General features: G+C 48.1%; 1 protein-coding gene across 1 annotated transcript; it reads left to right on the forward strand.

The window, feature by feature from the left end:
- Positions 1 to 827: 827 nt before the first annotated feature.
- On the forward strand, positions 828 to 27,877 carry LOC146209670 (palmitoyltransferase ZDHHC15B-like). Its single transcript, XM_084580891.1, has 3 exons — positions 828 to 1,270; positions 17,414 to 17,774; positions 27,713 to 27,877. Exons 1-3 carry the CDS (start codon positions 828 to 830, stop codon positions 27,875 to 27,877), a joined length of 969 nt encoding a protein of 322 aa, XP_084437017.1.
- Positions 27,878 to 27,927: the final 50 nt, after the last annotated feature.

Here is a 27,927-nt window from a genome sequence, read left to right on the forward strand (position 1 = left end):
TCTGTGTTCAAAACGACAAGCCGACCTTATTCTCGGGTCCTTGGATACGTGTACTTTCACGGCTCCCTCTGCCTTCAGTCGTGACAATATTAAGCGTGGAGCTATTTTGACGAAGAGCGCAGCTTCACAGTGACAGCCAAAAAAAAGCATACAGGAAGTCATGCTACGCGAAGCGCCCTTCTTAAACACAGCGCTACCAACGCACCAAATCAGACGCCGCCCGCTTACTTATCCTAATAAGGAGAGCGAGAGAGCATGCTTTAGTCAGGTAGCGACCTTCACTACGGCTCCTCTTTCTCTCTTTCCACTTTGACTCCCAACTTTCTCTCTCCCCCTACGGCGCGGTTCAGGTGTCCCCAGAGCAGTGTGACAGATACTGCACCTTTTCCTTTCCTGTGAACCAATTATTATATGCAGCCAGCGACGGCAACGGTAGCGCCGCCGCTTTGCCCCGTGCCTGCTCCGCCGGCTGGCGATGCTGCTCGGTTACTTCTGGCAAAGAGGGCACACCATCTTTCCCCTGGATTGGTTTGTGGGATTCAACCACGCTGGAAGAAAAAAAAAATTTTTTCTTCCTCCATGGATTCAACGTCCCAAAAGCGACTCAGGCTATGAGAGACGCATCATCTTTCTCCTACCGCGAAGGAATGCAGTCTTCTAAGCTGCAGATGTTCTCCAGATTTATGGAATAGTACTAATGTTATAGGCGCTATATTGTACGCAGCTTTTTGCGTTTGCCGCGTCTGATATCTGCTAAAATATCCCGTGAGGCGCCCATTGCAAACATTCGCATTCGCCGCCATTGTTCCTGGTAACGAAGAAGAAGAATGATTGGCCCAATCTTACAAGCGGTCTTGCGCACTGTGAAGTGCGTCTTCGGCTGGGTTCCCGTCGTGTTTGCAGCGTGCCTTTTCGCCGAGGCGTACTACGGATACGTGCGCGTCTTTTGCGGCGCATTCGTCACCGAAGTCCCTCTGCGAGTCACTCTGGCCGCGGTTTTTCATTTGCTGCTGCTGTTCTGCCTGTGGTCATTCGCGAAGACCACGCTGACGCCTCCATCTCCAGTACCCCGTTACTTTGAGATCACCAGCGACGAACGCCGCCGATTGGCCCAGACCGCCAGGAACCCTGCCCTCAAGCACGCCCTGTTGGAAGCCATGGCGGCCAAGCGTGGCGTGCTCACCCGCTGCATCGACGGTACCGTCAATTACTGCGACCCCTGCCAGCGCATCAAGCCTGACCGATGCCACCACTGCTCGAGCTGCGAAAAGTAAGGGAAAATCGCATTTGTACAATAGACTAGCCGTCGACCAGTTTTACGGGGAAACGTGCAAATTCTGTTTTCTTTTGTTTTACGTAAGTTTAACATAAGACAACTACTTCTGCCCTAGACGGCGGATATATTCTAGTTTCAAATGGAATTCTAAGGCGGTTGTCAATTCCTGCATGTGTGATATACTGTCTACGGAATGTTTTTGATAATGTACCGTTTGGAATCGGCCAAAGCATTTGCGAAAAGGTCCTCGTTCTCTAATGTTCAGATTGCTGTCAATGTCGGCATCTGCGATGACGCCAAGTTCAGTGCTCGTGTAGTTGATCTCACAAATGACGTGCGTTTATCTTTTTAATACAAAATCAGGTCCAAGCAAGAGACTCAACAAGACTTTGCAGCACTTTGCCACTGCTTCTTTTTTTTCAAGCTGGTCAGTAGTAAATAAATGCAAATAAAATACCTTAGCCTATCAAGGCAAAAGCCTTTTTAGAGTCATGAGCGTGTACAAGATTTGTGCGTCCGAGGAGGAAGTCACACCGTCACTGTCGAGAAATTGATTAATGAGTAAAAGAATGGTTGTATGAGGTAGAGGGCCAAACATGTTCCTGTGTGCAAAATGTGAATTTACATGGAGTAATTAGTGAATCAATTAGACTCAAAAAGGCAATTAGACGTCAACATAGCCATGGACGTCGACATAGTAAATATGTTAAATAAAGGAAATATGTTAGAGGATGAAATATTTTTTAACGATATGAAAAAGGAAATATAAATTCTTTTGGCAAGACCCATGTATGATAAGTGGGAAAGCTTTAAGCATATAGTTAAGACTAAAGGTATAGAAAGAGAACTGAAACTTATTGAACGGAATGAGGAAATAAATGCAAGGCTGGAGTTAAACAGTTTGATAGAGCTAGAGACTAATATGTCTCGTTTGTTAAGGGCCGAAACTATTAAGACAAAACAAAAGCTCAAATATCGACGAAAATCGTTATAGAGGAGCAATAATTCGCGCCCGCTCAAAAAAAGCTACTGGTAGGAGAAGTACCGACAAAACGAGATTTATCTGATAGCGCATGCTAGCTCCAGAGAGATATTAGAGGTTGAGTATAATGACGCGATAGCACGGGATCGGGACAGTACCAAAACTGCATTTGAAAATTACTATACACAACTCTTCCTCCATAGAACATCGGATAAGCCAGGATTCCACGATGATGTCTTCTCTGTTATGCCAACTTCAAACAAAGATATCACATTCAAGATCGAAAGAGAGATTAGCGTTAGTGAAATGAAAGAGGCCATAGAAGATGTCATATCCAGGAAATCACCGTGTCGGGTAGGTGTGAGTGCGGCGTTTTATAAGGAGTTCAAGAATGACATGGCTATAGGGACCGGACAGCTGAACGGGTGGCGCCGCCTCTCGGCGCAGCGCTTATTGCTGGCATGCGCCGGCCCCAGCCGGCGCATTGGAGCGCGCTGTTTGTCGTTGGTTTGTGTGGAAATTGGAAATCCTAACATTTTGATGATGCTGTCCGTGAATATATCCTCAGGAGAGCAGAATGTTTGTCTAGTTGTCTGAAAATATCTGGTGAAACGAAGTATGGCCAAACAAGGCTGGCGAAACATGGTGAGTTGTTGGCTGCACTGGCAGCTACGCGAATTCGTCGGACGCTTTTAAGTCGATTCATTTCTACGGGTTTCCATACAAGCATGAGAGGCGGGTGACCTAAGCACGCTTCTTTGAAAGACAGAGGCACGCATCTACGTATTTGGTTACTGTGTGGTCGCGGAAAATGCCAGATTTTTTAAATCCTTCCCTAGGAGTGACGGCTAAAGACTGCCAGAGACAAAGTCGCGCTCCTTCATCTCTAGTCCCTTTATTGACAATTGGAAATCGAAGGAACCCGACCGCGTAGGTTGCAACGCTAGCATTTCGCCGCCTGTGTACAAGAAAACCCCAGCACGGAAAAGGAAAAAGCAGTCACCATCGTCTTTCGCGCCGCGTTACCATCTTCAGAGATGGGCAGATACAATGTTTGTGCAGCTGCTTTCGCTGACATAGTTATAGAGAATTATTTTTTCTGTTAAGAGAAAGAGCAATAGGAGACATAATTCCTATTACCATGATCTTGTCCTTTTGCCTCTCTCCGTTTGTCAACCAATGAAAATGCTTCGAGAGCTCTGCTTTGATACTCTTAAAATTTGTTTGTGGTATATCCGTCTCGCCTAATAAAATCACTTATTTCAGAGCTCATTCAATACCGCATGGTCACAAAATCTGCTATTGGCTTTTATAAAAGGCGAACGAGAAAACAACACATTTTGATTGTTGGAAATGTGCATGAACGTGGCTTTTTTTTTAACTTCTAAGGCACGCAGATTGCCGTTTAGAGTGTTAATAGGTTCCGCACATATTTCTTCTCAAGTAGCAAATATTTCTTTTTTTTTTAATTCGCTTTCACGTTGTACTTGGCACAGGTTTGTGCATTCTCTCAGATGCGCCTATTTCCTGGCCCGCCTAAATACAGTGTTTTTCATTAGCATTTTTGTGAATACGAGATTTCCTGATTATGGTGCAGTAAGACAAGACCGTTTTACCTCTGAGAAATTTCTTATATGGCCAATTCTGTAAAAAGGTTTAGCGGCAGTCCGGCAATCTGCACTGACAAGGTATGTAAAAGGAATGGCTTTCAGTTATCCGGAATCCATGACGTGCAAATAGAAAACTAACTATATGGTCGTATCCCCTAACGCTCATCAGGTATCGCGGTCAGGTATCGGCCCCGAAAGTTCGTGGTACGCTGAGAAAGTAGAACACCTTAGCGAACGAGCCATCATAAAGGTTCCTTCAACATTATAACGTCTTTGTAGTTGTCATTGGCTTATATCTTACAACATATCACACTGTCCTATTTTTTTAAGATTGTATTTAACAGATTGGCAGTATTGGACTAGTACCTTGAAATGCTCAAGGCAGCTGCGGTCACTCGCATTGAACTTCCTGCGCTGGAAGAACGCCTTAATAAGCAAAAGTCAAATACTCCCAAGACCCATCTTTCCTGGCAGGTGCGCGAAAAAATAGGGCCGCTCATAGCAGAGAATTTCCTTTTTCTTTTCGCGACCTCCGCAGCATGTCGATAGAAACATATTTATAGCATAACATTTTCTAAGTCAATTATCTGCAGGAGCTCCGACCTGTTCAATCAGAGCATTGTAGTATATGTAAAAATGATGCTTAAATGTTATTACTCATTTCGCTTATATTAGGATTACGTTTGATAGTATAAGGCCAGGTTCAGGGGTCTATTGTAGCGTAATTTTGCAGGAAGTCCTGGAAGTGTGTTTGTTTGCTTTTCCTAACATAAAGATAATCCTACTTTTGCCTTTCTTGTTTATGTTTCTCCCTTTCCAGCTCTCGTTGGAAGGTTGAAGGCGGAATGTCATCTGCTATAACACTATTCTGAATCGTTTGAGCCTATTACCAAAAAAGACAGGTGCAGCATTTTTTTCATTTTACATGAACGCTGAGCATTAGAACTACCAATACACTGCTCGGCGGTGTTTGATCTTCAGGCGGGTTTCAACAAGAACACAAATGAGATGAACGCGCAGTGCAGGCGCAGAACCCGTTTCCGAAGTCGTCTCCACAAACACCTAACGAAGGCGTTTCTAGCGCATGGTGAAATCGCTCGCGCGGAGTTTTCGAGTTATAACAGAAGTAACATGCACCGAGTGCTTTCACACACACACAAAAAAAAACACCCATGCACGCCCTGGTGAGAAAGGCCCTTTCCTTTTTCTAGATTTGCTGGTAGAAAAATAGTCCTTGCGATTACTCAAAGTAGCTCAAAGCCGCACTGCAAAACGACGGGTAGGGACATGCCCGAGTACGCCTCTCAGAACGGAAACGACTGCACCGCTCAGCTGCCTCGGCACTCCGCTGCTCCGGCACTCCGCCGCGGGCGGCGCTTTTCTGCCAAGGCGACGGTGGCGCCATACAACGGGCGCCCGGTCCCTATAGCCTTACAAAGGGTATTCGCAGAATCCTTTCCGAGCTAGTCTCTGTCGCCGTCGTTCACCCATGCCCACATGGTTTCAATCCTCAAAAACGAGGATGAAGTTAACTTGAGTACTGTTACAGGTTATAGGCCCATCACGTTTGCAAATGTCGCTATAAAGTTCTCGTGAAGGTGTTCTCGAGAAGTCTCCAATCAGTAATTAAGGATTTATTCGGGCCTCATCAGACACGCGGGATAACGGCCACAACATATGCACAAATATGTTGTCGCTAGAAGCGTATTAGAACTTTGCGAGTGGGATTTTTTCAGGGTTGCCATGCATCCCAGTGATTTGGCGAAGGCCTTTGATAACGTGCCGCACGAAACGCCATTCCTTTTGATGAAGCATGTCGGTTTGGGTTCTATATGCGAAGGCGTCAAATCAGCTTATATGAATTGCACCACAAACCTGATGATAAATTGTGAATTAACGAGAGGTATAAAAGTTCTCATTTCTGTTCGTCACGGTTGCCCCTTTGCACTGTTATTCTTTGCACGTTTTGTTTTTTAGACGCTGTGTCGAAAGGTTTGGCAGAGCGACGAGGTAAGGGGCTTTGGCCTACAAGCATGCGAGGTCCGATTACGGGCCTACGCGGATGACGTTTATTTTTCACGGGACAGGGAAAGCATCACGGCTATACTAAACATAGCGCAAGAATACTGTGAAAAAAGCGGCAGCATGCTGAATTTATCTAAGTGTGTGGGATTGTGGCAATGCGCGTGGGATAAAACACCAGCCGTGATGAGAAAGTTCAAAGGTATCCCACTCCGAGCACTTATCACGGATTGTCACTTGACGGCTATGGAGAACGCAGCATGAGATGGAGCAAAAAGGAAGTTGAGATGAAAGAGTTGACGACTCGGTGGGGTGGCCGTATGCGGGCTGTGGTGCTGAAAACGAGTTGGTGTTTAGGAAGCTAACACAAATTAAATGACTCCATTTTTCACGGCTGGAGAACGGCCTGGAGGACTTGTAAATATACCGGGTGTCCCAGCTAACTTGAACCAAGGGTTAAAAAATAATATATTTGAGGTAGGTCAGTGAAACCAGTTGCATACAACTACCAGCCTGCTTGCGCACTACAGGCAATTTTTTGTTTTGCAATTAGTTAATTGGCTAATGATGTTAATTTTTCTAATTTAATAAATATTCACCTTAGACCAAAAATGTGAATTGGAAAGTTGTAGAGCACCTTCAGAAACCCTCATTCCATTAATTGCGATAAAGAAAGTCTCACGTGCATCTTTTTTTCCGGGCTCAAAAGAAAGCCCGCGAAATACAAATAATACCACGTGACTAGCGCATTTGAGCGCAGCGATCGTGGTGCTCTCAGTCGTGGTTTGAGCGAACGAAATCAGCTGCGGCCGTGACCCGATGGTCCCGTTGCAGCGGCAGGCAGAAATGTTGGCGATGGTTGGAGCGAGCTCGAGCTCGCCCGTCGTCACCGCGATCTTGGCCAGGCCTGTGCACCGCAGCAGCCTACATCACGACAGGCGGATGACGATAAAGAACCAGCAAATGAAGGTGCAGCGCTAATTTTAGCCGCGTCACATGTCATCTCGCCTTTTTACCCAAGCCTGCATGCGTAGATTCAGTGGCTGATACCTTATCGCTCATCCGTTTGCCGTAAAGTTCGCAGATGGAAGAGAAGGAGGGTTTGTTAGAATCCCGGTGGTGTCGGCTCTCCGCTCTTGGTGCTACTTGCACCATCACGTGGGCCGGTTGTCGGACGCGGGCAAAGAAGCCATCGCAGGCATATCGGCCTGCCGCTTTAACGGGGCAAAGGAGACACGGCCACAGCTAATTTCGTTCGCTCAAACCACGACTGAGAGCACCACAATCGCGGCGCGCAAATGCACTAGTCACGTGGGATTATTTGTATTTCGCGGGCTTTCTTTAGAGCCCAGAAAAAAAGATACGCGTGAGGCTTTCTTTATCGCAATTAATGGAATGGGGGTTTCTGAAGGGGCTCTACAAGTTTCCAATTCGCATGTTTGGTCTAAAGTCGATATTTAATCAATTAGAAAAATTAACATAATTAGCTAATTAAGTAATTGCAAAACGAAAAATCGCCTGTAGTGCGCAAGGAGGCTGGCAGTTGAATGCAATTGGTTTCACTGAACTACCTCAAATGTATTATTTTATATCCGTTGGTTCAAGTTAGTTGGGACACCCGGTATATGTGCTGTATATTTTGTAATTATGTGCATTTAGCAATAAACAGAAAAAGGATATGCCATGGCCTTGCGCTGGCGCATCCACCACGCATTCGTGAGGTACCAGGTTCGATCCCTGGTGTCGCATGGTACAGACCGATTTTCAATGGGTTCAAGCTTTCTCCCGGGTCTGGTGCTTGGCTCTTTGGGGTCAATTAGTGCTTGGGAAAGGGGTCAGAGGTATTAAAGAGTTGTGTTGATAGGACAGTGATCCGTTCCACCATCAGACAACAATAAGTCCCAGTCGGAAAAAACTAGAGACTTTTCTGATGCTACGAAAGGATTTCTGTGCGGTTTTTGACGGGAAACCTGTTGTGGCAAAAGAACATTCTACAGTAACATCAGAAATTTTTGTAGTTACAACAAAAAAGTGCTACAGAACTACAGACAACAGAAATATACTACAGAAAAACAACAGAACTACAGAAAAATTTGATGGTTACGATAGACCTACAGGATATTTTGCCGTATTTTTGACACAGTTCTGTAGTTTTTTTTTCGACTGGGGCCCGCCTCTCGCAACGAAAGCCCAATGTGTGTCCCTATTTTTTTCTTGAACCAACATTTTTGGTTCTAGCCCCTTTTTCCAAGCATTTCACCCCAGAATAGCCGAGCAGCAGGCCAGAAAATCGTGTACCCATTGGAAACCGGTGGGTACCCGGAGGCACCGGGGATCGATCCCCGAATCGCCAGAATGCAAGGAGGATGCTCAACCCCAATGCCATCGCTTCGGTTTAAACTGCGCAAAATACATCAAAATTATGCAAAAAATGGGGAAAAAAAGAAAGAAGGAATCAAATGAGTGAACAGCGGCAGATGACTGCAAAGGTTAGCAGGAAAGGCTTCCCCCTTAGCGCACTTATAAGATATCTAAGCACCTAGGTTCTATTCATGCAGGTTAGGTGCATTTCAAGCAGAGCTATGTTGCCGACACTGAATTTGTATAATATTCTGGCTGAGTGTGCCGTTTATGCTCTGAGCGCGCGACAGTATGACAGTATTTGCTCGACTTTCTGTAGCGGAAATTAAGCAAATGAGAGGCTTCGCTTAACTGCTGAAACAGCGGCTGTGAAAGCTTCAATCAGCAGTTTGCCGTCTACCACCACTTGAAGTGTGCGTTTCACGGCCACGCGAGATTTATAATTGGGGCAATTAATAATGTGCCGTCTCTTCAAGATGTGCCCTGTGTCAATGACAGCTAACATTTAACGGATTTGATGAGGTGCAAGTCGCGTCGCGTGCAATAAGCATGTGGCGACTTTTACTGTCGAGCTGTTGCGGAGTGAATGCCTATTGCAACTCCGAGCAGGCGGTGTTATCTCACTGAGCAGAAAAGTGCAGCCACAGACTCCATGCGCAAAAAGGGCTCCGCAGAAAAAAGGTGGATGCGGATATATTTAAAACTTGATAAAACTATACGAATCATTTCCAATATATTGCCGCGAAACCTTCAAAAACTGTATCTGTTGTTTTTTAACAGCCGCCGGCATACAGGCTTATCACTCTGATTCTGGACCGCGTATCAGTTCCGTTTTCTTTGTTAATGCTCGATGTCGCGAGCCACACCTTTATCAGTTTCGTTGTAGCGCAAGATGCACCGAGATCTGTCTCGAAGGTTCCGGCCACTCGGGCATCTTTCTACAATGTTCCAGGCCGTGCTGGTAGCTGTTTGTGACGTTATCTAGATTGTTCTGTGCAGCCTTTAAATTGAGCGTTGACGAGTATGATGGGCATTCTTTGTTCAACGATCGACGGGCACGTTTGTTTCTATCGCCGCCGCCGAGTTGCTTAGTTCTTTTGCCGGCGCAAGTCAGCCCAAATAAAGATTTTCTTTAGTACAATCATCGACCCTTCATTTGTGTCGTTGACCTCGTCACCACTACGTGACATCTGCTGGAGGTGCTGCCTTTGATCCTTCAAGCGAAGACCCAAGCCGTGTTCCTGTCGCCCTGGAGGACCAGCCTACAGGTCACCGAGCCAGCCGCCGACTTCAAGGCCTACAACCCGAACACGGTCTGCTGCCTGACTCCATTCGATCTCGGAAGGCATCGCCGCTGACAATGGCCCAGCCTACAGCACCGGTTGTTTTCGTCCAACCCCGTGAGCCCCCCTGCTTCCATCGACTACCGGATGAAGATGCGGGAGATTGGATGGACCTTTTCGACCGTGTGGCAGATTTCAACGGCTGGAACGACTCCGCGAAACTTAGGCAAGTTTACTTTGTTCTTCAAGGACATGCCCGAGTTTGGTTCGAAAATCATGAGGCAACTATGAAGGATTGGGAGACTTTCAAGGAAGCGTTTCTTACTACCTTTTCAAGCGTCGCCCGAAAGGAAAGAGCCCAGGTCCTCCTGCAGTAGAGACTTCAACTTACTGACGAGCCTGTCCTGGCATACGTTGAGGAGATGAAGCGCCTCTTTCGCCGCGCCGACCCTAACATGACCGAAGGTGAGAGAGTCGAATTTTTAACGCAAGGCGTCAAAGAATCGCTTTTTGCAAGTCTTGTCCGAAATCCGCCAAAAACCGTGGCGGAATTTGAAACGGAGGCGTCTACTATCGAGAAGACGTTGGCCACCCGGATGCACCACTACGAGCAACCACTTCAGCCGGACTGCTCAACCCACTACCCCAACGCATCTGCAAGCGGAGAGAACCTTCGGGACCTCATTCGGGAGATCGTGCGAGAAGAGCTCCGCCGAATGCTACTATCATCGCGACGACCCCAGGTGGCGACGCTCGCGGACGTCGTCCGTAAAGAAGTTCAGCAGGCGCTCCTAAAGCGACGACTCCGACGGCTCCAGAGCATGAATCAGCAGCGATGGACTATGCAGCTGCATTATGTCGCCCTGCACCCCGACGCGACTTCCCAAGCTCTCGTCGCTACCATCCTGTTCCCGAAAGCCGCCCGCCAAGCCTACCACCGACCCCCAAGCCCCAGAAAGTGCGACGCCTGGAGAACAGCAAACAACCGACCGCTCTGCTTCCACTGTGGCGAGGCAGGAGGCATCCTCCGTCACTGCCCGTACAGGCGGATCGGGCTCCGTGGTTTCGCTGTCGGCGCCCCACGACCTCGTCCTGGCGAGCGGCCACAGGAAATCAACGACTTCCTGCGCAGCGGAGAGCACTCGTCGCTAAGGCGTCTGTCACGTTCCCCATCCCCGTACAATGCCCGATTTGCGTCGCCGGGCCGCGGTTACGTGCAAGGACGGTCCCCTAGCCCCCATAAGAGAAACTAAAGGCAGCAACATTTGGAGGTGAGGTTGCTCAACGGCGAAAAGACGAAGATCCTCTGCCGCCGACGACCACTAACGACGACGCAACCATTTAATCGCCGCTCCACACGACGACAAGACGACCAGAGTGCAAGCAGACACCGCCGCCCAGCGAAGTAACAACGGTATGCCCCGGCCATGACCTGAAGAAACGACGGAACCGAGATCGGACACTAAGGCCCACGTGCATGCGAGGACGCGAACAAGTGACCTTGAAGTTGATATCGACGGTCGCAGAGTCACTGCCCTAGTAGACACCGGAGCTGACTATTCAGTCATCAGTGGACCGTTAGCTTCTCAACTTAGGAAAGTTACAACCGCTTGGAATGGCCCGCTGATTCGCACCGCAGGTGGCAACCTGATTTCTCCATCGGGACGATGTACTGCAAGAATAACCGTAAATGGGCGCACTTACCCCACCAGCTTTGTGGTCTTGCAGCCGTGTTCCCGCGACGTGATTTTAGGCATGGACTTCCTAAATGAAAATAGGGCTATCATCGACCTCCGATCCAAGCTCATCAAGCTCTCTGCAGACAAAGCCATATCTGCTACGACGACTTCGACGCAACACGTCGCTCTAAACGTCCTCGACGGAGAATTGACCGTGCCGCCCCAATCAAGCCTCGCCGTCAGCGTAGGTAGCACAGACATCGAAACCGCTGAAGGCATCGTCGAAGGAAATATCCAATTGCTCTTGGAACGGGGTATCGGCATCGCAAGAGGCATCGCGAAATTCCGGAGAGGACAAGCTCAGGTGCTGGTAACAAACTTCACTGAAGAATACCGGCATCTCAACAAGGGCACGACCATTGCTTTTCTCGACGAATTAACGGACCTCAAAGACGTATTCGCCCTCCACGACCAACCACTGGAAGACGCACAGGACCAATTCCGTCAGCCCCCATTTGACATCAACCCAGTATTGACCCACAGCAGGAAAAACCAGATTCGCAGTCTTCTTCGAAACTACAGGGAGTGCTTCTCGTCATCATCGAAGGTACGACAAACACAACTGGCCAAGCACCGCATTATAACGGACGAACACGACCGACCTCTGCGCCAAAGCCCTTATCGTGTATCGCCGCGAGAACGGCAGGCCATTCGTGATCAAGTTGAGGAAATGCTGCGTGAGGACGTAATCCAGCCATCGAACAGCCCCTGGGCGGCACCAGTCGTTTTGGTCAAGAAGAAAGACAGCACACTTCGCTTCTGCGTTGATTACCGCCGCTTGAATAGCATAACGAAGAAGGATGTCTACCCGCTTCCCCGCATCGACGACACTCTCGACCGGCTCTGCAATGCAAGGTACTTCTCATCGATGGACCTGAAGAGCGGATATTGGCAAATTGAGGTCGACGAAAGAGATCGCGAGAAAACCGCATTCCCCACACCGGACGGCCTTTATGAGTTCAACGTGATGCCATTTGGCCTCTACTCCGCACCAGCCACGTTTCAACGAGTAATGGACACAGTCCTGGCAGGCTTGAAGTGGCAAATTTGTTTGGTATTTTTGGACGACGTTGTTGTCTTCTCGTCAAACTTTGAAGACCACCTAAAACGACTACGGACAGTGCTGGAAGCCATGAAGTCATCGGGACTAACGCTAAAAGCAGAGAAGTGTCACTTCGCCTACGAAGAACTCCAGTTTCTAGGTCACATCGTTAGTAAGGACGGTATTCGCCCAGACCCGGAGAAAACGGCTGCAATCGCACAATTCCCCCCGCCTGCCAACAAGAAAGCTGTGCGCCGATGCCTTGGGCTGTGCGCTTATTATCGACTATTTGTCAGAAACTTTTCGCGGATCGCCGATCCGTTGACGCCGCTTACAAAGGCTGACGTACCTTTTAAATGGGAAGCGCCGCAAGGAGAAGCTTTCAACGGACTTTAGCGCCGCCTGCAATGCCCTCCTGTACTTGGCCATTTTGATGAAAACGCCGAGACCGAAATTCACACCGACGCGAGCAGTGTGGGCCTAGGAGCCATTCTCGTCCAGAAGAGTGCCGGACAGGAGAAAGTAATCGCCTATGCTAGCAGGTCTCTCACAAAAGCCGAAGTCAATTACTCGACGACCGAGGAGTGCCTTCCAATCATCTGGGCCACTTCTAAGTTTCGTCCATACCTATACGGCCGACCATTCAAGGTGGTAAGCGACCACCACGCGCTTTGCTGGCTGGCTAATTTGAAAGATCCTTCCGGCCGCCTTGCCAGATGGAGCCTACGACTTCAAGAATTTGACATGACTGTAGTCTATAAGTCGGGCCGGAAGCATTCCGACGTAGACTGCTTATCCGTGCACCCGTCGATGCTCCCCCGAAGGACGATGACGACGACACCTTTTTGGGACCGGTAAGCGCCAGCAGTTTCGCAGAACAAACGCGATCAGACCCTGAGCTGAAAGCGCTAGCCGATTACTTGGAAGGAAAGACCGCTTCCCCTCCTAATTGTGTGTTCAGGCGACATTTATCATAGTTCTCGTTAAGCAATGGCCTTCTCGTGAAGAACTTCGCACCCAACAAGACCGCGCATCTTCTCGTAGTGCCTAAAACCCTCCAGCAAGAAATTCTGCAGGCGTTGCACGATGAGCCCACAGCAGGCCACCTCGGATTTGCGCGCACGTTGCGTCGAATCCAGGAGAAGTATTACTGGCCACGACTGCCTTCCGAAGTTGCCCACTACATGAAGACGTGTCGTGAGGGCCAAAGACGCAAGACGCCGCCGATCAGACCAGCAGGACTACTAAACCCGATTCCGCCCCCAATCCTGCTCTTTCAACAAATTGGGATGGATCTCCTCGGCCCCTTTCTATCTTCGTCTATGGGTAACAAGTGGATCATCGTGGCCACTGACTACCTTACCCGTTACGCCGAAGCAAGAGCACTACCAAATGGTACCGCGGCAGAAGTCGCCAAGTTTTTTCTCGAACAAATTCTCTTGCGACACGACGCCCCAGAAGTGCTCATCACGGACAGGGGAACGGCGTTTACGGCAGAGTTGACGCAAGCCATCCTGGAATAGTCACACAAGCCATCGACGAACAACTGCGTACCATCTCCAGACCAATGGCCTTAAGGAGCGCCTGAACAAAACGATCGCGGACATGATCGCTATGTACGTCGACACTGAACACAAGACCTGGGACGCCATCTTGCCGTACGTGATCTCCGCGTATAACACGGCAGTCCAGGAGACGACCAGAGCGACCGCGTTTCAGCTTGTGTACGGCAGGGAGCCCACGACGACGCTCGACGCAATGCTGCCGCACGTAACCAGCGAAGACAACCTTGACGTCGCCGCCTACCTGCAGCGTGCAGAAGAAGCCCGACGACTCGCACGGCTGCGTATTAAATGCCAACAGCGCACCGACAGCCGACGATACAATTTACGACGACGCCACGCAGAGTACAATCCAGGAGACCAAGTGTGGGTTTGGACACCAATTCGCCGTCGCGGATTAAGTGCAAAGTTGTTGCGTCGATACTTTGGGCCATACAAAATCCTTCGCCGCGTCGGACCACTCGACTATGAAGCCATTCCCGACGGAACGTCAGCATCACAACGGCGACGCGCAAGCCCAGAAATTGTACATGTTGTACGACTGAAGCCATATTACGCGCGTTAAAGAATCTGTTGTGTTTAAACTTTGCAGTGTTTATGTTTAAGTTTCTTTGTTTTGGAACATCGAGGCGATGGTTTTTTTAAGGGGGGAGTAATGCCGCGAAACCTTCAAAAACTGTATCTGTTGTTTTTTAACAGCCGCCGGCATTCCGGCTTATCACTCTGATTCTGGACCGCGTATCAGTTCCGTTTTCTTTGTTTGTTAATGCTCGATGTCGCGAGTCACACCTTTATCAGTTTCGTTGTAGCGCAAGATGCACCGAGATCTGTCTCGAAGGTTCCGGCCACTCGGGTGTCTTTCCACAAGGTTCCAGGCCGTGCTGGGAACTGTTTGTGACGTTATCTAGATTGTTCTGTGCAGCCTTTAAATTGAGCGTTGACGAGTGTGATGGGCATTCTTTGTTCGACGATCGACGACCACGTTTGTTTCTGTCGCCGCCGCCGAGTTGTTTAGTTCTTTTGCGGGCGCAAGTCAGCCCAAATAAAGAGTTTCTTTAGTGCAATCATCGACCCTTCATTTGTGTCGTCGACCTCGTCACCACTACGTGACAATATGGTGGGCGCCTGACAACGAACCTAATACTGCTCAAGACGAAGCGCGCCGATACCACCGATGACCATCGACATGGCGGACAAAGCGCACCGATGCTCGTGCTGCCTGGTTGTATAGCCTCAGTGAATACCTCCTATAGCTTCAGGTGGTGCAGCGGAACGGCAGTAGGACTAGACGAGAGTAAGCAAGAAACACAGCGCTGAACTGACCTCCTATAAGCATTAGCTACCTAACGGCCTCTGCGCTACTGCAACCATGGGAACCCACTTGTCGCGATGATCTGTAGAAACGACCAGTATAATTCCCTGTTTGTCTGCTTACTTAATGGTTAAAATGTCATGTGGGACCTGTCTTGGTTATAAATGCAATTGCTTGAACAGACTGGAAGCTTTGCTACGCGGCGCACAGATGCACGTGGCATCTGGCATGAAATTACTTCTATTTACACAGTCACCACAGAAGAGGCTTTAATTACAATTTTCAGTGGTATCCTCTGTATCTTTTATTCTATGATATCATTTCCACGTCCCTTTTTTTTTCTGCGCACAAATCTCGCCTTTTGTTGATAGCTTTATTGTTTCATTACTCATAAAACCTACGCCAAATGACATTGAAGTCTCCCATTTACTTTTGTGGAGAGATTCGCAACTTCTGCTCGATTTCCCCATTATTAGCTCAAAATCTACAAATTTATTGGAAAGATGCAGAACACAGCACTGAACTGCGTGCGATAAACTATTTAAGCAACAGGCATTGATGCAACCAGCCATGTCATGATAATGCACCGTCTTTTATTTTGAACAGCCGCCAGCATGTGGCCTTATCACTGTGACTGCAGCAAACAGAGCGTTCTGCACAATTTATTCATGCTCGGTATCCAGAAATGTGCCGTTATATAACTTCTTTTTGAGCGCGGGATGCGCCGAGATTAGTGTGGAATGTTCGCAGGCGAGCTCAACTATTTCTGTATTATTCCTTGTTTTTCCAGTATTCACTCGCTTGTTTATCTCAGCCGTTTCTGCGCCTACATCAAGCTGAGCTCTGTCGGATGCAACGTGGATTTAATGTTAGACGAGCGATAAGTACTATTCGCTTGTTGTTATCGCCAATTTCGAGTTGCTTAGGACTTTGCGGGTGCACGTCAGCCCAATAAACGGTTTATTTCTCTGCAACGCAAATCTATTCGTTTGTTCCTATGGTACTGTCACTACCACGTGACAATAAAAAACTAAACATCCTCAACGTAGAGTGATATAAATAAGAAGCTGAAAGCTTTGCGCGAATAGTAACAAGTTCAAACAACGAATAAAATGGAGAACGATCTGGACTGTCTAAGAGATGAAAAGTCTCAAGTTATCTAAAAACGGCAAAATTGGCATGATAATTCAGTCATTTCTCGTTGGTATGTGGTTCCTTTCGAAGCCACAAATGAAAAATGAGTAAAAAGACTACAAGCGCCATGCTGCCTCTGTGCTCTCTCATTAGAGGGATGCGTGCCTCGTAAAGGGTTCGTTATTCTCATTCCGACATTCTACCGACATTCTAGTGGAAATTAAGAAGAAATGGACATGGGCAGGCCATGTAGTGCGAAGAGAGGATAACCGATGGTCGCTGAGGGTAACAAACTGGATTCCAAGGGAAGGAAAGCGTAGCAGGGGGCGGCAGAAAGTTAGGTGGGCGAATGAGGCTAAGACGTTCGCAGGGGTCAAGTGGATGCAGCTAGCACAGAACCGGGTTAAGTGGCGAAATATGGGAGAGGCCTTTGCCCTGCAGTGGGTATAATCAGGCTGATGATGATGATGATGATCACGCCATTCAGGAGCACTACTTCGGCCTGCGAGACTAAGCTAAGAAAATGGCATGCATATAGAATCATTCACAATATAAACAAAATTTGGGTCGATCCGTTTATCTGCAGTCCTTGTGATGACATCTGAAAAGATAAGCTGTAACAGTGCACCCGTGTGGACCATCTGTGCTTATGGTCGTTCCTTTTTAACGTTTCATTTACACTGATCAAATATTTGAGGGGAATCCCCCAAGGTTAAGTAGATTTAATTAACGAGAGGAAGAAAGAAGCCTTGTTTCCCAATAAGTCATCCAAAGTACCACGCACAATGGAAATTCCTAGTCACTATTTACCAAGGACCTTTTTGCCTCTTGCAAGTTTTCTTCTTACGGCGCGAGCACACATGTTTGGCTTAGTCACTTTATCTGGGCTATATTTCAAGCCGACTACTCGTGGTGTCAGAGTCCACGGTGTGATTGTATTCTCCGCCCTGAAAAGAGCGACTTCGTGGCATCTGACACCTGCTTTCTCCTTGCTTGCTGCCTTTCCGACTAATGTGACCAATGCTTTAGTCGAAAATGCATTGGACGTAATTGTCACAAACTGACGTTTCACTATCGTGGTCGGTCGCAGGTGTATCCCAAAGATGGACCATCATTGCCCCTGGTTTAACAACTGCGTCGGCTTCAGCACATACAAGTTCTTCCTGCTCACGCTGTTCTATCTCGTGCTGCTGTGCGCCTACGTCGCTGCCAGCATGTCTCTGTACATGTTGTATAGGGCTCCCACGGAGCGCCATCTGGCATTGCAGATGCTCCACCCCGTGTTCCTGCTGGTTGTGGCGGCGACCATGTTCTGCTCCGTCGGCTGCTTTCTGTGCATGCACGCGTCTTTCGTGATGGAGAACTGCACCACGCTAGAATCCACGCGGCCTCCCACCTTTAAAGAGCGCGGCGATTCTTTCAACGTTGGTGCCTACGCAAATGTCGTCGAGGTGAGTGCCGTCGCTGCTAGAAGTACCAGCGTTTTCTGGCAATAGCCGTTCATTTGGATGGATAGGTCTTCGTATTCTGCCTTTGCGGCGTGCATACCAGTGACCAGACATCGGAGTACAATTGCAAAAGTGGAATGGTTGGCGATAGAAGGCGACGAAAGGGCGGGCTTTTAAACGATAATGCGGCAAAAGTAAGCGCTCAGCGTATAATCAGAATACAAAGCGTGAAGCGAATCGATGGCACCACTGAAAAGAAAAATATAAATTACCATCTCTGAAAAAATGCAACGTCTTTTTTTTTTCGCTAACACAATTTTTTCTTTCCCTTAACCTTTCCAGAAAAAAGGGCAACGTGTAAAACCATTGTCATATTGTCATTAAATAGAATGTTTAAACCCTCCGCAAATATTTTCAAGGCGAAACGTTCATATCTAACGATCCTTATGTGGTTCGGAGTTTCTTGTGTTGCGCAAAGTGGAGAAAAGTCTAGCGCTTAAGAGAAGTAAACAGATGCGAAGTGACCGACATGTGTACTTATCTTCATCTATCCGTATCTGTCAAGGGCTACAATTTCATCATGACGAATAAACTCGCCCGAACAGCCACAACGTTAGTGTCTTAATGGATAAATGGCAGTGCTTGGAAGCATCCTTGACCAAGACACACCACCCGACAGTTGCTTTCCCGCCGTGCAACCCTACCTATAAGGGCAGGGGGCTCTATACCCACCGATACCTCAACTTCCGAAGCCCGTTACTGCCAACCTATGTCGCCCACAAAATTCGGTCGCGTGTATGAAGAGTGAACTTAAGGTAAAAACATTCATTAAGGTGCGAGCACCGCAAAATAATGAAGGATAAATTTTGCAGCAATAGTTGCTTCATCGCTCCCGCTGTCATATTTGTGTATTTCGACTTTGCAATCTGCCTCCCCGGCCTGTCCGGCCATCTAAAATTCGAAGCCGGCAGAGCTAACAGTATCTGATATAGCGGTCATTCAGTAGGATACGATTGCGGGCCAGTTGGTATTCCACTATGTATTAGTACCACCGTATTACAGGAAACGACATAACTTAGAAATGAGGGCCCACAAGCGTAAAACTTTCAACTGATATTTATTGGTTAAAATGCTACTTATATAGTGTTTTCCAAAAACAATAAGAAAATATATCAGCTTATAACTTCGTTAAATAGAGTAGCTTAGCCTTTGTTAAAGCGATCGAAGGAGAATTACCACAATCTTCACGCCGACCGGCTATCCCGGCAACCTCCACAATCTCCCGGGCTATCTCATCTTGCATATAGTATAGAGCATTTCACCCAATAAATATCAGTTGTAATTTCATCGCTTGTGTGTCCTAGTCTCTTAATCGTGTCGTTTGCTGTGCTGCGCTGCGCTGTTATTATTACATAGTGGCCTTTCGTATATTATTGTGACGTCAAGCAAGTTGACGGTTACGCAGTGTACGACAGCGCCACCTACCAATTCCCACCTGCCAGAAGCACGCCCGTAATCTTTCGCTGACAGCGCCGGCGTTGAATTTAGTGGCAGATGGGGCTTTTAACGTTATTGCAACTAAATATACACACTGCTGTTCACTCTGAAATCACAGCAACACCACTTTTCATGTCTTCGTCGAGAGTGAAGTCACCATGTTTTGGTCCCTCTCATACACTATGCCAACTGATGGTGCACTGCACCACATTGCATGCGAAACTGTAGACCGCTGGATAACACTTGAAGCAGGCTGGGAGCACAGTGCCCTTCTGTAGGCATCTCGCTTTTTTTTTTTGCCGCGTTCTGAGTAGCTATGTGCTGCTTCGAAGCGCGGCTTTTGTGATGTTCGCGGCGGTTAAACAGGGTAGAAGAAAAAAGGCACATATATGAACAGCAAGGCTACCACTTTGAATCCTTGCCAAAGTAGATCACATGTAAGTATTGTGAGCCTTCCGTGGATGTTCTTTAATTTGTATTCCGGGAAAAAAATAAAACAGTGAAGCCCCGAATGTTTTTAAACGAGATAATTCCGCTGAATTGCCGCATCAGATTTCGGTCTTTCCATAACTTTTATTTGGGCACATTGAACCCAGGGCGAACTCTCATCCTCAAGTATTCCTTAAACGCAAAGGCCCCATCTCCGCTCCCTCCTGGAGTTCATCACATCGGATAACCTCTTTTCATTTATTTAATAATCCCATTTTTATGTCTTACTCCCTTTGTGCCTTGAGGAAATAAATAACATTATTTAAAATTGTGCTTCCATGGAAGTCAAGATAATTTGCGCATAGTGACACCTCAACCACTGTGATATGTGTATATGCATTTCTTTGAAAGTTGAAAGTTCTACCAGGACGCATTATTCCGAGTCACGTGGCGAAGTGTTTTCTGTAGCACGAACCACCAGTCCATTTGATGTTTAATTCTAAAGCTGCGGTTATCTTTATCAGCATTATATTGTGCCCTGTTATTGTATTGCATGTCTTCCGAGCAGTAGACAATCTATTTCTTCAGGGCTCTCTGATAAGCTCCCTTGCCTTTCTGTCTCTCTAAAATCCTTTGCATGCGTACTATTAACAACAAGTTGCTTGTTTTGGTTTGTGGCGTTTAACTCCCAAAAACGTCTCAGGTTATGAGAGACGCCGTAGTGGAGGACTCCGGAAATTTCGACCACCTGGAGATCTTTACCGTGTACTGACGTCGCGAGCACATGGGCGCCTTGCCTTTGGCCTACACCTAAATATGGCCGCCAAGGCCAGGATTTGATCCCGCATCCTTGGGAACAGTAGTCGAGCGCCCTAACCACTGCGCCGCCCCGGCGGAGCAAGGGGTTTTAGGGCTGAGCTTTCCTAACATACCGCCAACGCTCTGGTTGATGAACCTTTCTAGGCGCGAGATTTTATATACGAATCAGGTTGAAAACCTTGGGCCTTGTAACGCTCACTACAATTTGTTAGAGCATTTTTGTGGGCTATACTATTTGGAGGAACAGTTGGAACTCTGCAAATACAGCTTTCCATCAAAATAAAAGTTACGAAAGGAAACTACCACATTTAGCAGCTGTCTGCTTGCTGCAGACAGCTGCAGCACTGCTGCAGCTGTCTGCAGCTGTAACTGCAGCTGTCTGCTTGCTAGCTGGTGTCCATCGTAGCCGTCAATATATCCACAGGGCTAAATATATCCTAATCAAAATGCTGTTTTCAAGCAGGACTGCGTATCATGTCTGCTGTTTCGCTCACAAGAATGCTTAACGCCTTTGCTAACTCATTCCGTCTTCCCAGTACTGAAGCGATGGTGTTGGCTGTATCTCACCGTCTGCCCTTTTCCTCTACTGCCCTTTATTGTAAACTCTCTCAAAATGACAAAATAAACTAAACAAACATGAGAGAAAGCCCGCACCGAACCAGAAGTTATCGCAGGCAAAAATCAATTGAAAATAAAAGAAAATGTGAAACTCACAAGAGAAAATTTTAAAGAAAGTCAATCAGAACAGCAAGGAAACTTTAGCACAAATGTCGGGCGGCAGAAGTGGTTTTTAGGGCAGAGACAAAATGGCTCATTATAGAGACGAAAAAAAAACAAAAACCACAAGGGTGGATCCAGCGTGCCAAGATCCTTGCGATGTGCTCCCAAGTGACCACGGTAAAGGAAGGGGCGGGGAACTGTGAGAAGGAAGTCAAGAAAAGAAGACGAGGAGAAGAAGAAAAAATAAGGAAGAGAAGGGAGAGGGGGCAGTTCAGTTGAGGGGGGGGGAGGTAAAGAATGCAGGTCCCAAGAACAAAAAAAAAACGTTCGAGAGAGAGAAAAGAAAACAAGAAGAAAAAATTACCGACGTTTACGTTACTTCCTAATGCGAAATTTGAGCGCAGCAAATAAGCTGTTTCACCTTTTCGATAGATTGAGGCAAAGAAATCGAGCAACACATGTATGCGCTATCACAGAATTTTTTTTTCACACGTATTCCTTTAACAAAGACTCCACTAACAGTTCTTGACAGTCAAGAAGGAAGCTTTGTGGTCGGAGAAATAGACTGATATATGTTCGACTTAGTACACCAATGCTTGATTCTCAAAGACGAGATCTATACAAGTGCCTCGCGAGGTTGTCACAGCCGTGGGACGCGTTACGAGCGAGAGAAACGGGATACGAAGAGGCGTCCGTGTGCTGTGCGATGTCAGCGCACGTTAAAGATCCCCAGGTGGTCGAAGTTACTCCGTAGCCCTCCACTACGACTCCTCTTTCTCTCTTTCTACTTTCACTCTCGCCTTCCTCCCTTCCCTTACGGCTTGGTTGCGGTGTCCACAGAAAACAAGTGAGACAGTTACCGCGCCTTTCCCTTCCTATAAAACATAAATCAGTTTTTCTACGCGGTCATGCCCCGCCGGGGTGGTACAGTGGTAAGACGCCCGACTACTGTCCGGAATACCCGGGTTCGAACCCGACCTCGGCGGCTGCGTTTCGATGGAGGCGAAACGAAGAGGCGTCCGTGTGCTCTGCGATGTCAGCGCACGTTAAAGATCCCCAAGTGGTCGAAATTCTCCGTAGCCCTCCACTACGGCTCCCCTTTCTCTCTTTACACTTTAACTCCCACCTTCCTCCCTTCCCTTACGGCGCGGTTCAGGCGTCCACAAACTCGTGTGACAGATACTGCGCCTTTCCCTTCCTGTGAACCAATTATTATTATTATCTACGCGGTCACGTTGTCTTGACTCGCTAGCGGCGGCAGCGGCATCAGACAGTCGCTGCTAGCGCTTCCTCCGGCGACCCCTCCCCACCCCCCCCCCCCCCCAAACCCCCTTCCTTTCCTTGTGTTCTCCGGCTGCTCTGCGCTTCCTGCGAGGCTTCGGTTGCCAAGCGCCGGCTCGAACTGGGGGGATGAAAGTGGGGAGGCGCTGGTTACGAGGCCGACGCCGACGCCGACGCGAAACCCAGGAACGAGCGCCAAAGAGCTGCGCTCTAAAAGAAACAGATAGGAACAAGGAAACTGATGCGCAACTAGTGATAAAAAAACGAAAAGAGTTCAGCTAACAGTCATTACGGAATGTATTAATACAGATCAAAATAAACGAGGGCACTCAGGGAAATCAAACAGGAAAGCCACATGCCCACATGGCAGGGGCAGAGCCGCAGCCCACCAAAATCGGCCATATGGCGCCCCCGACTACACAAGACATGTTATAGACTTTGTATTGATCGGTAGGGCTACGAACCGTCCGGGCGGGAATGAACGCGGTTGACAGGTGGAAGCAAGGAAGAGACACGAACAGCAATGCGTATAAGCAGCGCGCGAGAACGAGCGGATAATGACAAAAAAAGGAAGTTTAGAGAGGAAACAGAGCTCGGATACCCAGGCAGCATCTTTGCCTAATCCGCAGTGAGTGGACAGGTGCGTAAGTAAGGAATCATTTCATCCTCAGCTTCACCGCATGGGCAGGAAGGTGAAAAGAGAAGTGCAAAGCGATGGAAGTACGAAGGAAAGCGGCCGTGGCCCGTTAGGAGAGGAACAAGAGAACGAGGCGGAGGGAAAGAGAGGGGTAGACGAAGAATGGAGGGGCCTGCGGTCCAGATGGATGCCCACAGCTTTAGAACAGTAGCGCGCATACGAGTGCGCACAGACAAAGGCGATGGCCACGATGGTCGTAAGAGGCCACGCGTCGACGCCACAGAGGTTGCCCTGTCTGCTAGCTCGTTGCCCCAGACACCACAGTGGGCTGGGACATGACATAAAAAGATTGGACGCTGAAGTGAAATGGTGGCAAGGGTGAATTTTATGTCGCGGTTGCGGAAATCTCAGAGGTTGAAAGAGAAAGGCAGTCAGAGTAAATGTGCAAGGGTAAAGAAGGGGCGTGCCGGGCATAACAACAAGCCTCGTGAAACGCAACAGCCTCTGCGCAGAAGTCACTGGAGGCTGTCTCAAGGCAAAACCGAGGTAGTTTACGTAACGCCCCACAAGATGAAAATGCAACAAAGGCAGCGCCCGCAGAGCGGGATGTATAGGAATCGTCCGTGAAAATATGAAAGCCGGGAAGAGAGGACTGAAAAGGAAAATTAGAAGGGAGAAGACGGGTGAACGAGAAAGAAAAGGCCAGAGAAGGATGGTCACACCAGGAATCAAAGCGTAGGAGAATATCTGATGGGACAAAAGTGTGACCTCCATAAGTGACGGGATCCACACCGTTTAAAAGGCTGTACTCTGAAAAGAGGCGGTCCAGGGCCAAGGGCAGAGGAGGTACCCGGAGAAACTTGGAGAGCAGCCGTGCTCGTTGTACGGAATGCTCCTGTAGAGCGAGAAGAGGGACACAGTAATTATCTTATCCCGAAGGCGGGAAAGAACGGGGCGAGGCCACCAAGCTACAGCAGCGAAGGTAATGGCGGGCTGTATCACCTGAAAGTAAAGCCTACGGAGAGAACAGGGGGGTATCGAACAATGAAATGAAAGAAATGTGACGAGGCGCGAAGTGCGTACCTCTGCCTTGTCCCGCAGGAGGTTATCGTGAGGTAAAAATGTGAGATGGCGTTGTAAAAACAACACCTAAAATTCTTAGTTCTAGTTTGAAGCTCAGCGGCCGGCCCGCAAAGTGCACGGCGGGGTTATGTTTTTTCATGCCGCCCACGCCATGAGAAAATAGCATACAGAAAGTTTTTGCCCACGAGATGGTGACACGGGAGTGGGAGGCCCAGCTGGCTATCCTATCGAGGACGTCTGCACACAACTGTTCGAGTTCATGGCGCATTCTGGCCGGTATTAATGATATGGTGTCTTCAGGATACGCCTTTAAGAAGACACCAGGAGGCATTGGATAGTCTAGAAGGTCTGCGATAATAATATTCCATAACAAGGGGGAAACAGGGGAACCCTGAGGTCAGCCAAGAGTAGGAATGGCAGACACTTCTTCGCCCGTGCGCGTGCGGTAGACCACCATGCGGTGGGAAAGGAAGGGACGTAAGAGGTGATAGAGGTTGGATGGAAGACCGCGGTCACGAAAGTAGCGAAGGATGAGGGGATGCCAAATGCTGTCGAATGCACCCTGAAAATCCAGTGATATGAGAACCACGAGCGTACGGGATGCGCGGAAAGTTTCCAAAGCCGTCCACAGCGAGGCGAGGGCTTGAACAGCAATGCGTTACTGTGTAAACCTAAATTGGTAGGGGTGGATATGGCCTCTGGTGTGCAAGAAATAATAGACGACCGTGTAGTTCTAATAATGTACCCAGTATTGAATTCATTACTATTGGCCGGTAGGAAGTAGGGAGAGAAGATGGACGGCTCAGCTTAGGAAGAAAGACAATCCGCCCCCTGCGCCACGCCGAGGGACAGTTGCCAATACGGAAGGCATTGCTGAATAGGAAGAGGAAGAAGGACAGATGGACACGCCAGAGGCCGGCAACCAATGGCGCCGTGAGCGCATCCAGGCCGGGAGCCGAGCACGTACCGAATGCGTTTACGCCCAATTGAAGCCCGTTATACGAGAACGGTACGTCAGGCGGCACGGAAGGGTTGTAAGGTAACTTAACAGAGGCACGGATGGACGTGTGCAGCTCTGTATCAAATTTAGCATCATCACAAGCTACCTGTGTCCGGAGCAAAAGTGCCGCGGACTCGAAGGCAGAGGTTGTCAGGACGCCTCCACCGAAGTACAAGGGCGGTAGAAAAACTGATGCGCGCAGTTCGGCGAATTCTTGCTTAAAAGGTACGCCGAAGAATTGTTTTCGGGTCGCATCGCAGCATGCCTGTTCTACAACCATGTCCTTCGCCTCCTTGAATTTTCGCCGGTAACATGCAAGTGCCGTTTGAAACGCGGTGCGGTATACAGTGTGCATCGACTGGTCTGAGCAACGCTGGAAGCGCCGGCGCAAAGGTCGAATGCGGCGCCGATCGTTGGCAAGCTCGGGCGACCACCATGGCTTCGGTGGCTTAGAGCTCTGAGAACCCGTAGGCGTACGTTTGCGGTGCTCAATCAGAGAGGCAAGCCGGTCATGGAACCGCGCTGTCTTGAGTGCGTCAGAGGAACGCAAGTCGGCTCCAGCGGCCCGAGGAAACCACGTGTCGCTTGCGAGAGAGTCGAGGATACGAGCTCTCGACGCAACCGTTAGACGGCGTCGCTGTGGAGGAGGAGGACCAATTGTCACTTCCCTATCTAGGTTCTTTCGAAACCTCAGGAGCATGTTTATTTCGTGCCACAATGTTTCTTTCTTTTTTTTAATTTCATCATCTTCGGCTTTTAAATTCCTGTGTGCCTTCTTCGAATTCATTTCAATTTGTTTCTTCTCTCTCATGCAGGAATGCTCTGCCGCTGTCCTTCAGTAACATTCTTAGATTCTCTCGTTTACATTTTCTGAAAAGCGCCAAATCACAATTACTAAGAATTCCGTTTCGTGTACCAAATGAGAATATATGTCCAGAATGAGCGCACAAAGGCTGGAACCGGAACACTACATCAACGCTGAAAAAAACACAATACAATACAAACAATGGCGAAGTTATGAACAGTCTTAAACACACTCACTTTTTTTATTATACGCACATAGATTCTTTACTACATTGCGTTGTGGATTTCGTAAATTATATGAATGTTGCCATATAGTTCTCCTATGTATGCGAATTGGAGGGCACCGCAAAAAGCTGACAGCAGAAAGATGCAATATTCATTCATATTCTTAATATGTTTTGCAACCTTCCAATCGTCAAGTTCGCATCTAAAGACATTAGCAGAAGAGCAAGCCAGCAGGTTTATAATTTATTCTTCATAATACCAGGCTGATTTCAAACATTATAAAACTTTTATGACATTCCCTGTAAAATTATTCCAATCTTTGCTCTGATAGCAATCGGGGAACATTACATCAGTTCTTGCTTTACAGTGTTTGCTACAGACGTCAAGAAAGACATAACACTGTTTCATCACCGGCTTCAGCTCTGATTCAGTCCAACCAGACAGAGCTTCCAGCACAATCCAGATTATGAGCTCTTGCTTGTTTGTACACAACTTTGATCAATGAATTGTCTTGCTAAGTGCCAAGTAGCATTGCATGCACCCGTCATATATGTAGTACTAAAAAAATGTTTTTCGTTGAATAAAATTGCGCCCAGACAGTCAACTGCGAGCAAACATTTCATGGCTGTGCCACAATTGTGAATGAAATCAACTGGGAGACAAGCAGATAACATTCATAGCATGCGCATGTGAAATATGCGTTCAGACGGGCACTTTGTCGAAAACGAGATGAAATCACTTTGCTAGTTAAGCTGCGCCTACCGGAACAAACACTGCTCAACATTTTATTCTCTTTAAGAGAGCTTTTCCCCTCGATGTTTCATGCTGCGAATTTCAATGCTTCCAAATCCCGAAGGCAGAAGTAGAACAGAACATCTCCACCATGCTTAGAGAACTAGTTTCGTGACGAGGACCGCTGTGCCTAATTTGAAACTGAGGTCAGCCGCAATGTCAGCTCGGCATCTCTGCTGACTGAGATACCGATCGACTTGCTGAAGGTGAGAAGCTCAGTGTGACACTCTTACAAGACTTACGGCGGCGGCTGGGGGTTATGTGCTGCTCTGAGTACCGTCAGCTGCCCGCATTCCGATGGAGAAGGAGGAGGAAATCACTATTGCGCTCAGATTTTGAGTCACAGTAAATGATGCCATGTAATAAATGTCAGTGCACTGTCTTTCCGGTGCTACATGGTCCACAGCCGATAGTAGCCTTACCGCCTAAAATGAATCAGTATGGTTCCTTCATGAGATCGAACCAAAACTCTAATTTTCGGTGTTTAATGAGCGCACATATTTTCTGTGATGTTCGCAAAAATCACGCTCGTAAGCCTGAGCACGAACTTATGTTCATCCCTTCCTCCTTCCACCAGGTGTTTGGCCCGAAGACAGGAAAATGGCTGATACCGGTATTCACTAGCGTGGGCGATGGATCGCGCTTTCCCACCAGGCTCCACCCGGACAGGAACAGTCTAGCCTCACCGCCCCGAGATTCACCCAGAGCATCATCACCAAGCATGAAGGCGGCTTCGTCTACGAAGGACACTGCCACGGAGGCGGACTCCGCTCTGTCCACGGCGCCCACTGCCGCGGGTGTGTCAAGCGGCGCCAGTAGCCAGCAACTGTGGAGAGAAGAGGTTCCAGCTCTTCGCGGTGCGATGCCTT

Source organism: Amblyomma maculatum, chromosome 1 (assembly GCF_055883805.1).
Source record: "Amblyomma maculatum isolate TAMU_Amacu chromosome 1, ASM5588380v1, whole genome shotgun sequence".
NCBI classification, from domain to species: Eukaryota; Metazoa; Arthropoda; class Arachnida; order Ixodida; family Ixodidae; genus Amblyomma; species Amblyomma maculatum.

Bases quoted from the DNA above. Each gene is read 5' to 3' on its own strand.
- LOC146209670 (XM_084580891.1), top strand. From the start codon at position 828: ATGATTGGCCCAATCTTACAAGCGGTCTTGCGCACTGTGAAGTGCGTC. The intron at 1,271-17,413 runs GTAAGGGAAAAT...GGTCGGTCGCAG, and splicing joins CACTGCTCGAGCTGCGAAAA to GTGTATCCCAAAGATGGACC. The intron at 17,775-27,712 runs GTGAGTGCCGTC...CTTTCCCACCAG, and splicing joins CCTACGCAAATGTCGTCGAG to GCTCCACCCGGACAGGAACA.